The following is a 15357-nucleotide window of genomic DNA, read 5'->3' on the forward strand; positions in this document are numbered from 1 at the left end:
TTTCTCATGTCCTCTTTTGTATGGTGGTCTGTGAGCTCCTGGGTGTCAGGAATTGAATATATGAAGTTCACTAGTCCCTGTTGCGTTACCTGGAAGATGACTTATTAAGTACTTGTTGTATTTACTAAGTGCCTGCTGTATTCCAGGCACTGAACTAGATGCTGGCTGGTACACGAGATGACTAACCATGGCTTCCGCCCTAAAAATACTCATGGTTTAATGGAGATGACAGACTTATAAACATATAATTTCAATACGATGTGGTAGCTGATGAGATAGAAGTATGCACAGGATGCTACAGAAACCCAAGAAGGGGCCTCTAACTCAGTTTGGAGGATGACATTTGAGCTGTTTTGAAGGATGAATATGCATTAGACAGATAAAGTTGGGAGCATGTGCCAAGGAAAGGGAAAAACTTGAGCAATGTCACAGAATCATGAACAGTATGGCATGAACTTGAAAGAACGTGAAGCAGTTGCAAATTGCTAGAACATAAAATTTGAAACAAGACTAAGCTGTGAGAGAGGTAAGAGCTAAGTTGTAATGGGTCTTATATACCATACAGAGGAAATTTGAACTTTATTTGTAGGCAACAAGGGAGAATTACATAATCAAGTGGAAAAATCAAAGGAGTAGTTTGAAGTAGGCAAGTAACATCACTTTGTATTTTTGATGAATCACTATGGCTGCCTTGAGGAAAATGGTTTTAATGGATCAAGAATGGAGGGAGACCCAGTCAGGAGAGTATTGCAGTAGTCCAATTGAGAGCAGATGACTTAACGAATGAATATAGTACATCATTATGTCCTTAAATATATTTTTTAAATCTTTAGTAAAAGAAACTACAGATACTTTAGTTCATAATTGAACCGTCACTTCCATTTTTCTCTCCAAAATCCAACAAAATTAAAATTTTGGCACATCAGTATCACCCAGAATCCATAGTTTACATCATGATTCACTCTTGGTGTTGTCCATTCTATGGGTTATGAGAAATATATGTATCCACCATTACAGTACCATACAGAATAGTTTCACTGTCCTTAAAGTCTGTGCTCCTCCTATTCATCCCACCCTTACTTCTTGTTTAACTCTGATGCATCTGGCAGTTGTAATATAAAGGGTAAAATATGGATTGAAGTCAGTTTCTCCTACCCTGATATCCAACTGTCATGACCACATTTGTTTCCATAGGTAATTTTTTACCAATCATGCTTCCCAAGGCTCGTCATATATTGAGTACTTGTAGCAATTAGGGTAAATTTTTGGAATAAATGTTTGCCAACATTGGTCATTTTTTCTGTATGGAATTATATATGTTTGGTGACAATTCTAGATTTCAGGGACAGCTTTCAGTTCTGTATTGCAAATAAGGTTTCCCCAAGTGCAGGCTCTTATGAGGCTGGATATGATGAAGAAATATTATCAATTCTTGTCTGTGTTCTATTATGGGCTCACTTAGTCCTTGAATGAATGAATGAACCTTATGAAAACATTCTCCATAACTGGTAGCAAGTTACTCTTACAGTTCTACTCAAGTCTGGATCACCTAAGTTCACTAAAGTCTTAAAGCTTCTAAGAGATAGTTATGTAGTTATATATCATCCAGTCCATTCCCTACAAAGTTTTTGCATAACAGTAACTTTATGTCACCCTGATCCAAAGAAGTAAATTCAACAATAATTCGACTAGTTTTTATGGAGCACCAACTATATATGTAGGGCACATGTGGACACAAAGATGAAAAAGCCAGTTTATGTTCTCCAGAATTCACAAGCTAGCAGGCCAACATCGAGTTTTAACTAATGCACTGTTAGTTTCATAATGCAGTCAAATTTCCTAAGTAACTAATGACCTACTGAAAGCACTACTTATTTAACAAAGGCTTTCTTTAATGATTTTCTTTAGTGAATAAACCCTTCTTTAAAGGATTTCTTTAATGATTAGAAATGCCACACTCGTACATACTTAATAGTTGCATAGCCTAAGATTTTATTTTGACTTTTTATTTTGTTCTGTAGTCTGACTTCTCAATGTTACATATTTAAAAATTTTTAATGGCTGTATAATCTTTCAATGTCCCACAGTTCACAGTATTATTATTCTTTAAAAAAAATTTTTTTAGGGGTGCCTCGGTGGCTCAGTTGGTTGAGTGTCTGCCTTAGGCTCAGGTCATGATCCCAAGGTCCTGGGAACGAGTCCTGCATCGGGCTTCTTGCTCAGCAGGGAGCCTGCTTCTCCCTCTCCCTCTGCCTGCTGCTCCCCCTGCTTGTACACCCTGTCAAATAAATAAATAAAATATTTATTTTTTTAATTTATTTGAGAGAGGGTGAAAGTGAGAGAGTCACAGAGGGAGAGGGAGAAGCAGACTCACTGCTGAGTGGAGAGCCTGATGCGGGGCTCAATCCCAGGACCCTGAGATCATGATCTGAGCGGAAGGCAGACCATATGCTTAGCCTACTGAACCACCCAGGTGTCCCTATTCTTTTAAAAATTTATTGAATATTCTTTTTAAAAAAGATTTTATCTATTTATTTAAGAGAAAGAGAGAGAGTATGAGCAGGGGAGGGGTGGAGAGAGAGGGAGAAGCAGATTCCCCACTGAGCGGGGAGGCCTGACGAGCCTGATGCAGGGCTCGATCCAGGACCCTGAGATCATGACCTGAGCCCAAGGCAGACGCTTAATTTACTGAGCCACTCAGGCGCCCCTTATTGAATATTCTTAAGTATTTGTTCTTCTAGATCAGAAGTTTTTGAGCTATGTATGGCAAAGCGCTCTGGTTCCAAAGAGGTGTCAGTTTTGGTGAAGAGAGGGGGCTTTGATTATGAAGGGAGACCAAGCAGGCAGGGCTCTGGATCCACCATACCACTTTTCTTCAAACAAAACAGCTTAGCCTTCATCAGTTTCATCAATTTCATATACCAGTAACAAACAATTAAACCCCCATAGTTTTCAGAAAAAGACGTCATTTACATTATCAATTAACTATGTGGTTTCTGGGAATAAATCTACTGAATATAAGCCAGACTTGTACGTATAATATTTTAAAACCTTATTGAACAGCATTAAAGAAGAGGCAGGTAAATGAAGAGATATACATAGTCCTTTTTAGGAACACTTACTATTGTAATTATCTCTCTACCTAGCCCTTGACACCTGTTGTTGAGCTATGGTGATCTTAGCTCCAACAGGTTTTTTGCACGGAATCGCTCAAGTAGATTTTAATATTTATGTGGAAGATAAAAGACCAAGAATGTCTAAGATACTTCTTTTTTAAAATTTTTAAAAAGTTATTTATTTATTTATTTATTTATTTATTTATTTATTTAGCACAGGGAGAGGGAGAGAGAGAACCTCAGCGCAGAGCCAGATGTGGGGCTCAGTCTCATCACCCTGACTGAGATCTGACCTGAGCTGAAATCCAGAGTCAGATGTTTAACCAACTAAGCCACCCAGGTGCCCCTAAGCTATTTCTGAGGAAGAGTAAGAAGGAGATCTTAAGACTATATATTAAGATTTATTATAAAGCTATAGTAATTAAAATTTTTTAGCAGGGCATAGACCAATTAACCAATACAATAGAATAAAGAACCTAGACACAGAAGCCTGCATATGTGGAAATATAATATATGATGGAAGAGGTATGGCAGATCAGTGGAGAAATGGAACTGGGACAAGTGATCATCTATATGGGGATGAAATTGGATCCCCATCTTGTATCATATCTAAAAATTTCAATTTTACATGAAGAATCTGAACATCAAAAGCAAACTTTACATTTTTATATGAAAATATGGATATTCTGACATCAGAGTACTAAAAAGTACCTCTAAAGCAAAAAAAATCAGAAAATAATCACAATGATTAATCATAAAATGACAAGCATAAGATAAATTGTGATAAATTCTACTATATTAAAATTAAGAACTTCTCATTAAGAAGTTTAATGTGAAAAGGCAAGTTTGGTATATGATATTTGTAAAATATCAACCAATAAAGGAACAGCATCAAAAATAAAAACCTTCTAAAAATATAGGAAAAGACAAGTCAATAGAAAACAGACACAAAATACAAATAGGCACTTCACAGGCAAAGAAACATATATGGTTAATAAACACACAGAGATGCTTAGCTTCACTTCTATTTTTAGTAACTTCAGATTAAGATTACAGTGAGATACCACTGTATTGTGGTAAAATACACATAAAATTTATCATTTTACCATTTTAAAGCATATAATTCAATGGTGTTAAGTACATTCACAATATTGAATAATGATCATCACTATCTAGTTTCAGATCTCTTTCATCACCCCAAGAGGAAAACCCATATCTTTTAAGCATTCACTCTCCATTCCAACTTTCCCCTACCTCCTGGCATCCACTAATCTCCTTTCCATCTCTATGCATTTGTCTATTCTGGATATTTCATATAAGTGGAATCTGCACTATGCAGTCTTTTGTGCCTGGTTTCTTTTATTTATTTATTTCAAAAAGATTTTATTTATTTGTCAGAGAGAGCTTGAGTGAGCATGAGCAGGGGGAGAAGCAGGCTCCCTGCTGAGCAAGGATCCCAATGCAGGACTTCATTCCAGAACCCTGTGATCATGACCTGGGCTGAAGGCAGATGCTTAACCTACTGAGCCACCCGGGCATCCCTGGTTTCTTTTATTTAGCATAATGTTTTAAAGGTTTACCTATGTGATAGCATGTATCAGTGCTTTATTCCTTTTTATGGCTGAATAATATTGTATGGTATGGATATACCACATTTGTTTATCCATTCATCAGATGATAGACATTTGGGGTGTTTCTACCTTTTGGCTATTGTGTGTAATGTTTCTATGAACATAAGTGAGATAATATTTTATACTTATTTAACTGACCAAAAATTAAGGAGCTAATATCAAGTATTGGAAAGACCTCTTCAATGGTATGTGGCTGATGGGGATGTAAATTTGTTTAACCATGTTGGAAAACAACTTAGCATTATCTTGTGAAATTGAACTTTGGTATCCTCTGTGATCCAGCAATATCACTCCTAGATATATACCTAGAGAAACTTTAGCACGTAATTACCAGGAGATTTATACAAGAAAAGTTAATAGTAGTACTGTTCCTAAGAGCAAATAATTTGAACCACTCAGATGTCCATCAAAAGCCATTTCTTTCAAGGAATCTTTTATAAAGGGAAGGAAAATAATGGAACAGTAGTGGCAGTTGAGTTTCCTCTGTCTCTCTCTCTCTTTTTAAAGATTTTATTTATTTATTTGACAGAGCACACAAGCAGGGGGAATGGCAGAGGGAGAGGGAGAAGCAGGCTCCCTGCTGAGCAGGGAGCTTGATGCGGGACTCATTCACAGAACTCTGGGATCATGACCTGAGCCGAAAGCAGACTGAGCCACACAGGCATCGCTTTCTCCTGTTTAAAAGAGAAAAAACTCTCTAGGTGGCTCAGTCGGTTAAGCATCTGCCTTCGGCTCAGGTCATGATCCCAGGGTCCTGTGATTGAGTCCTGCATCGGGCTCCTTGCTCAGCAGGGAACCTGCTTCTCCCTCTGCTTGCTTCTCCCTCTGCCTGCCGCTCCCCGCGCTTATACTCTCACTCTTTCTCTCTCCCGTGCTCGCTCTCAGGCAAGTAAAGAAATAAAATCTCAAAAAAAAAAAAAAAAAAAACCCAGGAGAAAAACTAGCATATTTGTGTGCTAAAGAACTGATTGCATTGATAAAGGGGTGGGTTGGGTTGGGTTGGGGTGGAGGCCTTGGACAGTTTACTGGAAAACTTGATTTCTTAGACATTTAGCCTGGATTTGTCTCAAGTTCTGGAGGGTACTGTACATACCCTCCAGAACCTATTGTTCACTTTCCTTTTCTAAACTACTGGATCAAATAGAGTATATCTACTAAGTACTCAAAGAATATTTGCTGTTACCTATTGTAACTTGTATAGAGAATTTGATTGCTCCACTTTCCATATCACCACAGAAATCTGATCCAACTTACCAAATGCCTCCATTCACAAATTATTATTCAGCAGTCAAAATGAAGTAACTGGAGTTACAGAAAGAAACATGGATGAATCCTAGTAACAAAATGTTGAGTGAAAATGGTCAGTGGAAGAAGAAAGACCACATGTAGCACGATATCCTTTTTTAGACTGTTTAGATACAAGCAAAATTAAACAATATGTTGCTTAGACATACTATATATGCGATAACATGAATGCAGAAGTACAGAATTTAAGATAATGATGACCTCTGGGAGGAAAACGAGGAGAAAAGGAGCACATAGATCTAAATCACTGGTAATCTTCTAGTTCAGTGGTTTTCAAACTTGAATGTGCATCAGAATCACCTGGGGGGCTCATTAAAACCTGGATGGCTGGGTTCCACCCCCAGAATAGGTGTGGTGGTGGGGCGGGGTGTGAGGCCTAAGAATATGCATTTCTAACAAGGTCCCAGGTACTGCTAATGCTGCTCTTTTGTAACCACAGTTAGAGAACCACTTCTAGTTGTTAGGTTGCATTGTGGGTTCACAGGTGTTGCACTGCATTTTATTCTTAAGTGAACACAGTATTTAAATGAAAAAAAAAAAAAAAGATAGCCAATCGTAGACCAAAGATGAGAGTGTTTCATGAAGCAAGGATTAATATTAATCCAGTTCTGGTCTCCAGAGCCATCCACCCCAAAAGAACTAAGTTTCCATAACTAAAAGCAAACTTGAAAAACACTGCTGTAGAAGAACTGCAAGACCACTTCAAACGAAAATTACTAACAACTACTTTGAGAAATAAAGTTGAAGGTTGATTCTTCCTTATCAGTGACAACAGACTGCATGTCACCTCTCTGGATCTCAATAATCTTTGACAGACTTGGTACATAACAAATCTACCTCCTTGGTTAATTCAACAAAAATTGTGTTTAGAGAAAAGATTCCCATTAGTTTGCTGATTTTTATTCTTCCCTCAAGTGCTGTAGGTAATTATTTTTCTTCTTTTCTCGCTCCTCCTTCCAGATTTATTGGGTCCACTTGGTTCTGAGATAAAATTTAGATGATATTTCAAATCCCTACGTTGACCAAGGCGTATGTAGAGCGCATACTGTGTCCTGCAATGTGCCAGCCACTGACTGGGGTTTGAAAAATGCCTGAATGTAAAATTCTTGCCTCACAAGCAAGTCAGCCTAGAGAGGAAAACAGATCCACAAATACAAAATCACAACCCAAAGCAGGTCACACAGGATGTTATACAAAATTCTATCTGCTTTCATAAGCTCTCCCGAACCCTGTTCCTTTAATCTATCTTTCTCGCGTGCTTCCACTTTCACAACCACAACGTCCAAGGCGGGGTCAGAACGGAGGCGCCGGCCAAGACGGCAGAGGACTGGCGTTCAGAGCCCCACCTCATTGGTTTTCCGGCCGGCCGGAAGCGGCGGTACGCCCCGGCTGCGCATGCGCCCCTCACACGTGCTCCAGAACGCCCCCTCCGCTGCTGCGGCCCGGCCGGCATCATGCTGCGAATTTCTGTCCTGCGGCTGCTAGGACGTCCGGGAACCAGTGGAGTCTCGCTTCTGGAGTACATTAGCTCACGCCACTACAGTTCGGGCCCTCTCGGCGCCCGCGACGATATTCGCGGCGCTCGCGCCTTCTTCACGACACCCATTTTCTACGTGAACGCGGCGCCGCACATTGGACACCTGTACTCGGCGCTACTGGCTGACGCCCTGTGCCGCCACCGTCGCCTCCGAGTTCCCAGCGCTGCCGCCACGCGCTTCTCCACTGGCACAGACGAGCATGGCCTGAAGATTCAGCAAGCAGCAGCCGCTGCGGGCCTGGCTCCCACCGAACTGTGCGACCGAGTATCTGCCCAGTTCCGGCAGCTTTTTCGGGAGGCTGGCATCTCCTCCACCGACTTTATCCGCACCACCGAAACCCGGCACCGGATCGCTGTGCAGCATTTCTGGGGACTGCTGAAGGCCCGGGGTCTGCTCTACAAGGGACTCTATGAAGGTTGGTATTGCGCCTCCGAAGAGTGCTTCCTGCCTGAGGCCAAGGTCACCCGGCAGTCGGATTCATCAGGGGATTCGTGTCATGTATCTCTAGAGAGTGGGCATCCCGTATCCTGGAGCAAGGAAGAAAACTACATTTTCAGGCTTTCTCAGTTCCGAGAGCCGCTTCAGCGGTGGCTGCGGGGCGACCCTCAGGCAATCGCTCCCGAGCCATTTCATCGCGCGGTTCTTCAGTGGCTGGAGGAGGAGCTGCCGGACCTGTCTGTCTCTCGAAAGAGCAGTCACTTACACTGGGGCATTCCTGTGCCCGGGGACGATTCTCAGACCATCTACGTATGGCTAGATGCCTTGGTCAACTACCTTACTGTAATTGGCTACCCAAATGCTGAGTTTAAATCTTGGTGGCCAACCACCTCTCATATCATAGGCAAGGACATTCTTAAATTCCATGCTATCTATTGGCCTGCCCTCCTCTTGGGGGCCGGCATGAGCCCACCACACCGCATCTATGTCCACTCTCACTGGACGGTCTGTGGCCAAAAGATGTCCAAAAGCTTGGGTAACGTGGTGGATCCCAGGACTTGCCTTGATCGCTATACTGTGGATGGCTTCCGATACTTTCTTCTCCGGCAGGGCGTCCCCAACTGGGATTGTGATTACTATGATGAAAAGGTGGTTAAGTTGCTAGATTCTGAGCTGGCAGATGCTTTGGGAGGTCTCCTGAACCGGTGCACTGCCAAAAGAATAAATCCTTCTGGGACCTATCCGGTTTTCTGCACTACCTGCTTTCCCAGTGAGCCAGGGTTGGTGGGACCATCAGTTCGTGCTCAGGCAGAGGACTATGCTTTGGTGAACGCAGTGGCCACTTTGCCCAGGCAGGTAGCTGACCACTATGATAACTTTCAGATCTATAAGGCTCTGGAGGCAGTGTCCAGCTGTGTCCGGCAAACTAATGGCTTTGTCCAAAGGCATGCACCATGGAGGTTGAACTGGGAGAGCCCAGTGGATGCCCCCTGGCTGGGTACTGTACTTCATGTGGCCTTGGAATGTTTGCGAGTCTTTGGAACTTTGCTCCAGCCTGTCACCCCAAGCCTAGCCGATAAGCTGCTATCCAGGTTGGGGGTCTCTGCTACGGAGAGGGGCCTTGGAGAGCTCTGTTTCTTGCCTCGATTCTATGGACATCCATGTCCTTTTGAAGGGAGGAGGCTGGGACCTGAAACTGGGCTCTTGTTTCCAAGACTAGACCAGTCCAGGGCCTGGCTAGTAAAAGCCCATAGGACCTAGAAACTTAGTTCTTAATTGGCTTGTGGTAAAAAAGCAAATGTGTTATTTCCTTATTTTGCATTTTCAGGAAAGTTATACTAATGCTTTCTAAAGTGTTGCATCATATGAGCACATAAACAATGTCCCTGTGAAAAGAGGTTTGTCACCTTTCAGGTGCCTACCCCCTACTCTTCAGTTCTCGGTGCCCATTAACCACTATCCTTTGTACACCAGTGTCTCTAAGATGTCTCCAGGGTAAAGATGGGTAAGAGAAAACTTTGCTGATACTATTCCTTCTCATTGTGCCTCCTTCCAAGCCACAGTTAATGTTATTTGCCCAGACTACCTCTTATGGCTTTTCATTGGCCTGGCCTCTGCTGGGCAAATTAGTGAAGAGTGGGGGTTGGAGGCCCCCTACCTCAGCTTTTACAGAGTAGTCCAACTTTGTTATACATGTTGCGTTTCCTATTAGAAAGATTCTTTTATGAAACCTTTAAAAACCAGTGTCCTAGACTAGATGATTTTTGCCCATGTTTATATTTTCAGTTCTTACAGCTATAACTGTACTTTGTTAGTTAATAGTCTAATGGTTGTGCTTTGTAACATTACACTTCAACCAGTAGATGGCCCTGAAGTCTCACGTATTTAATTACTTGACATTGACATTTCAGAATATTTAGAATAAATTAGATTTCTGCTTTCTAATTATGCAGAATTTAAATTTAAGGAAAAATTTTATTGCTTTTCTTAAAATAAGGGAGAACTGTAGCCACTACTATTTTACATAAAGCAATAAAAAAAGATCAGAATTCTGTTTTTTTCTAACTACTGAAAAAGGACATTTACTCTATTAAATGTTTAGTAAGCTAATAAGTAAATGTATCAAATTTGGACTATCTGTGATAAGTTATAAAACTCTCGAGGTAGTTGGTATGTTAAAAATTTTAAACTTTAATAACATTAGTTTTACAGATAACAATTTAAAAATCTGTAAACAGTTCAAAATAGTTAACTTTTTAAAAAAAAATTTTAGTCATAATTTTGTCAGCACATATATAATTTACCTTATATGATTTCTTTTGGTCAATCAGAATCTATAATACAATATATAGGCATTGTGTGAATAGTTTTAAATGTTAATACATTTACTTTCAAGTACTTTTTACTGATTATTTCTTTTGCTTTCTTAACTTAAGTTATTAAAGTTTAAAAGTTCGTGAGTACCTTATTCAGATCTGTTCTGTTGAATTTGTTGAAGGTGATGGTGAAGGGAGGAAATGATCAATGAATGCTCCAGGAATCTCAAACTGGATTTAGGGATTTCTCCAAGGCTCCATAAGAGAACATCACAGAGAAGATGTTAAGGTATCAATTTATACAATGACTACAACACAGTAAGCCAGCGTATATCTCATAGATGATTGGACAGCTAGGCCAAAGTTTAAAATGAGAACTTGCCTTGAAATATCCATTCTAAGCATAGTAGCAAGCAGAGAGGGCTCACTGTGAAGTAAACTATTGTGCTGGAAGTTTCCCCAGATTTATTCTAGGTGCTACTGTTCAGCTCCAGTTTCTGTTCATTAATCAATGTGGTGAGAGATTTCTGGTTGCTTGGAAACATTGCTTAGAAAAGAATGTTGAAGGCATTCTAAAGATGGAAGGACCATTTCTACAAATGTTCTTTCAGACCCTCCTTATTCTTCATAATGGAATCCTGGGCTTTCCACATGACATATTCTAGTTACATGCTGGGATTCTAGTTACATGCTAGGGCTGATTACTCGGGCCTAGGAAGGAGTATAATATTTGCCAGGGCTGGATGGAGCAGAGTGGTGAAAGAGATGAGATGTGTTTACATGAATGAACAAAAACAGACTTGGAAAACCAGTGGAATGATAACCTCTGCCTTTGAAGTCCCCTTACAGCAGTCTTACTGGGCCTATCATGAAAGGAGAGACAGTGTCTTCCACTTGACTGTTCTTTCCTATGGCCTAGTGCTAGTCAATATACTGGACCTTGGCTTGCTGGGTGTTAATGGAGTTCCTTTTGTGCAATCTCTCATTTTATAGGCACTTAACTGGCTACCAGAATATTTATGGTACCAAAGGGCACAAGAAAATAGAGGAACCAAAGAAGAGAAGGCATAATTAATACAGAAGACAGGATACTTTGAATGAAGAAGTGTGGATCTGAGTTACTCTGTTGTGATACAGAAGGTGAACCAGTTGGATTGTGTTGGAGGCAAGATAGGTAAAGCAGGTAGCCTTTGGGTTTTTAGTTGATGTGTTCAGTTTGATCCAGCAGTTTAGGAATGGCAAGTGGAGGATAGGTGAAACTTAAAACTGGAGGGCATGTACTTTCCAGAGAGGGCATCTTGTGGATCCCTTGACAGAAAGGTTTCTCCCAAATTACTACCTTGAGGCTCTTAATATTCATTTTGGGGTATTCTTGGGGGCAGAGTTGCAAACGGTGATAGAGCAGGTGTTCACAGGATGTCACATTCATCTGTCAACTCAGTAGGCTACACCCCTATCAATGAAATCATGCAAGAAGTTGTGGTCAATGTATATGTTAGGTGGCATCACTGTATATGGAAAACCATTCTACAAGTGAACTCACAGATTAGGGACCTCAGAAGTCAGAAGACCCATGGAGGTCAAGAATAGGCAGGAACAATAAATAGATACAATCCCTGATTTCATTGAGATCTCAAAGTTATTCAGAAGTAGGCCTCGTTATTTTTTTTAACAACCTGTATGACCTCGACAGGGGCTGAGAAAAGCCTGATAAGTTGAATATTAAGTTGATGTCAAAGTACTCATGAAAGCCTAGGCAGGAATGGGACGTAAGACACATGTCTTTTTTTGCACCGTTGTAGCTGTGACTGGGACATAGCTCTTTATTTTTAGTTTTTAAATAATCTCTACAACCAACATGGGGCTCAAAATTACAACCCCAAGATCAAGAGTCAGATGCTCTGAATGAGCCAGCCAGGCACCCCAGGAGATAGCTCTTTAGATCTGGGAAGTTCCAAGACTGAAGTAAAGCCAGTGGTTGGTCACGTTGTGGGCCCCCAACTAGAATCCTTATAATCAGGAAGTAGCTTGGGTAGCAGGTGGCAGTACCAAGCATTCAGCAGATTCCTCCTTGGGCATTGTGGTAGGAATGGTTTCCTGGATCTCTGACTGCCTCACATCTGGTAAGTATGTAGTTGCATTGTTGGCCTGCATTAGTGTAACCCTGAGTTATGGGGAAACCTCTTGACTGAGACTTAGTCCATAAAGCTGCTTTATGATGAATTAAAATTGTGTCCTGGAGGCAATTCTCTACTATCCATAGTTGTACCAGTTATAGATCAACTGTTCTTGTTGGTGAAGTCTGGGGTACTGTAAACCTTGGTGGGTCCTTGTCCTCATCTTTTGCCTGAGTGAATAATATGAGTGGACCTGTAAGGGTTTGGACATATTGACAGCCATGTGTCTATTTTTGCAGCAAAGGTTTACTAATTCTGAGAGCTTGGAGGGAGTTAGGGCATAGATTGGGGTAACCAAGAGCACAGGTTAGGGGGATCCGTTTTAAAAGAAAGCCTTTGAGTCCCTTGCAGAACTAAAACAGTATGAAATATATCATTTCAACACAACAGGTAGCTGGTCCTGACCCTTCCTCTTACAGGAGCTTTGTATAGCATTGGTTAACTTTTTTCAATAGGAACACACCAAATTTGGGGGTTAATATTGCTGGAAGGGCCTAACAGTAACAACCAAGCTAATTAAAGTTAATAAGTGTGGATCTGAACCTTCCAAGAGGAATGTCTTACTCATTTTTGAGACAGAGGATAAGAGAAACCCAGCCTAAGCTACTTTCCTCTATCACTAAGACTAACCAGTTTAGAGGTGAAATTGCTGCTTTCTCTTAGTTTTTTGGTAGTCCTGGGTTACCCAGTACAGATCCTCTGAATTAAGAGAACCATCTAACAGGGAATAGTTGATCACATTTAAAATACCCTGCTTAAGATTATATCACATTATTCAGTTTCTGCTTATATTTTCATGATGAGGAAAGGGAATTGGGAAGAGCTAAACAAGAGAATCTTCCTATGGCACTGACAATTAGATATAATACACTGTCTACTGCGCCTCTTTTCATGAATAGCTATTGAGAGTTGTATCCATACTTGCATCTTCAAAGTAAGGTGAGACTAAGTACAGAAGATCCATCCTTGGCTATTAACTGGATTTCACCCCCATTTGGTTTATGGCACAAATTACTCACCATAGATTCTAAAGTCCACAGCTCCTCACTTAAGAACGGGAAGGTATGAGATGTCAGGATGTTTCAGGAAACCAAGTGTGCCATCTGCAAGAAGAAAATTAGAGCTCCAAGAAGAGATGAGCCCTGGCTTCAAGTTATGAAGGATTTTTGGATGAAACATCTGCAAAGAGCCTGGAAGACTCACTGGGTAAGCTGGAAGGACAGCTCTAGGAATAACTGGAAATGGATGTTTCCACCTTTCTTAGTGTACGGTATGGGGAAAATGCTACTATCCTCCTCTACTACCATTCCTAAGGCCATACCTTGTGCATGTACCGTATCCTTCATTAGTTGACAGTCACTGGTTTGTGAAGATGAACCTTCAAAAACTAGTTTATGATTGACTGTTATAGATTAGAATTTCTGTTTTCTTAGTACATTCAATAAAAATATAACAACACATTTTTTCTCAAAATATTTTAAAAAGTAACTTTTACATTGGAAAACATTAAATAAGATAGTTTCACTAATCTGGCTTCCTTTGAACTAGTCTAGAAGTCTCTTGATTAAAAAGCTTTAAATATTAAAAATATAAAGTTAATAAGAATGTTACACACTTTGGGTTAAATCACTAAAATAATAGATAGAATATTTGTTTCAAGCCCAATGAAAAGTGAAAACAATCCACCAGAGGACAGGAAGGAAAAAAATGGGCAAAGAAAAATGAAAAATATGGTAAAAGAAAACCCATAATAAGACAGTAGAAATAAGTATAATTACACATTTTAGAATTGTAATAAACATCATAGGATGAGTCTTCTGTCAAAAGACAGCAATGTTCATGCTTAAATTAAAAAGTCAGCTATATGTAGTTAAAAGGCACATACTTCTAAGAGAAAATGAGACATGAAGAAACACTAGGCATATAAATAAATCAAAAGAAAGCTGGTACTGTAATATTAATAGTAGACAGTCTATATTGAGAGGAAAAACCATTACTAAAGATAAAGTGAGACTTCATATAAAAGGAATAATGCACTAGTTCAGGTTATAACAATTAGAACTTGATGATCTAACATGTTTCAAAAACTAAAAGGATAAAATTGAAAATAAAAAGAAATGTTCAAGTCTGCAAAAAAATAAAATCGCCATTCACGAGTTCAGAGAAATTAGGCAATAAGAAAGTAGAAACTTAAACTAGACATTAGTACTTCAGTCCTTAATGCTCAGTACCAAGTATATCATTACTGCTAAGTGTAGAAAAAAATAAAAATTTTATAGCAGGTAAGGTTTTATGACTCTAAAAGTTTGACTTTTTCCATATACGCCTGTGAAAATAACTTGCTTTTTAAATAGAAATGTCAGCAAATATACCTGCTTAGTAAGTCCTCTCTGCGGATTAAAACGGGAGAACTCCATGGTCATAATTTTGCCAAGTTTTTTCTTTTTTCACAGTAACAAACAAAGGTGAAGGGAGAGAACCAGTGGTTCTATGTTCCTTGATTGTGTTCTCTCATTTTCTTTTCCCATCAACTCTGAAGTATTTTTCTTTCTCTGTTTAGCTGATGAGAAGTTGGGGCACAGAGAGATTAAGTAATTTGGCTAACTCAGATTTGTCTTGATGCCAGAGCTGCAACACCAATACCACAACCAACACAGTCCATTACAGAGTGTACTAAGGGCATTGTATTGTGGGGAAGAGGAAGTAGTATAATCAGAGCCAAAGATCTGAAGATGAAAAGTCTAAAAGTAAAGAAGCCTTAATCGAAATAAAGCAATGAGTGTTTCAAGATGAGGAATTATTCTTGATAGCTAGATTATGAAATAGATGAGTGCCAA

General features: G+C 39.9%; 1 protein-coding gene across 2 annotated transcripts in view; it reads left to right on the plus strand.

The window, feature by feature from the left end:
- The window catches only part of MARS2 (methionyl-tRNA synthetase 2, mitochondrial), a 91874-nt gene extending 81355 nt beyond the window's left edge, over positions 1 to 10519 (plus strand). For both annotated transcript variants that reach the window (XM_045806394.2, XM_045806397.2), the window contains one exon: positions 5984 to 10519. In XM_045806394.2, the coding sequence (XP_045662350.1) occupies positions 7507 to 9288 (1782 nt within the window). In that variant the 5' untranslated portion in view covers positions 5984 to 7506 and the 3' untranslated portion in view covers positions 9289 to 10519. The remainder of the gene's footprint in view (positions 1 to 5983) is intronic.
- The last annotated feature ends 4838 nt before the right edge of the window (positions 10520 to 15357 follow it).

The sequence above is a fragment of the Ursus americanus genome, chromosome 1 (assembly GCF_024610735.1).
Source record: "Ursus americanus isolate L20-20 chromosome 1, mUrsAme1.1.p, whole genome shotgun sequence".
NCBI classification, from domain to species: domain Eukaryota; kingdom Metazoa; phylum Chordata; class Mammalia; order Carnivora; family Ursidae; genus Ursus; species Ursus americanus.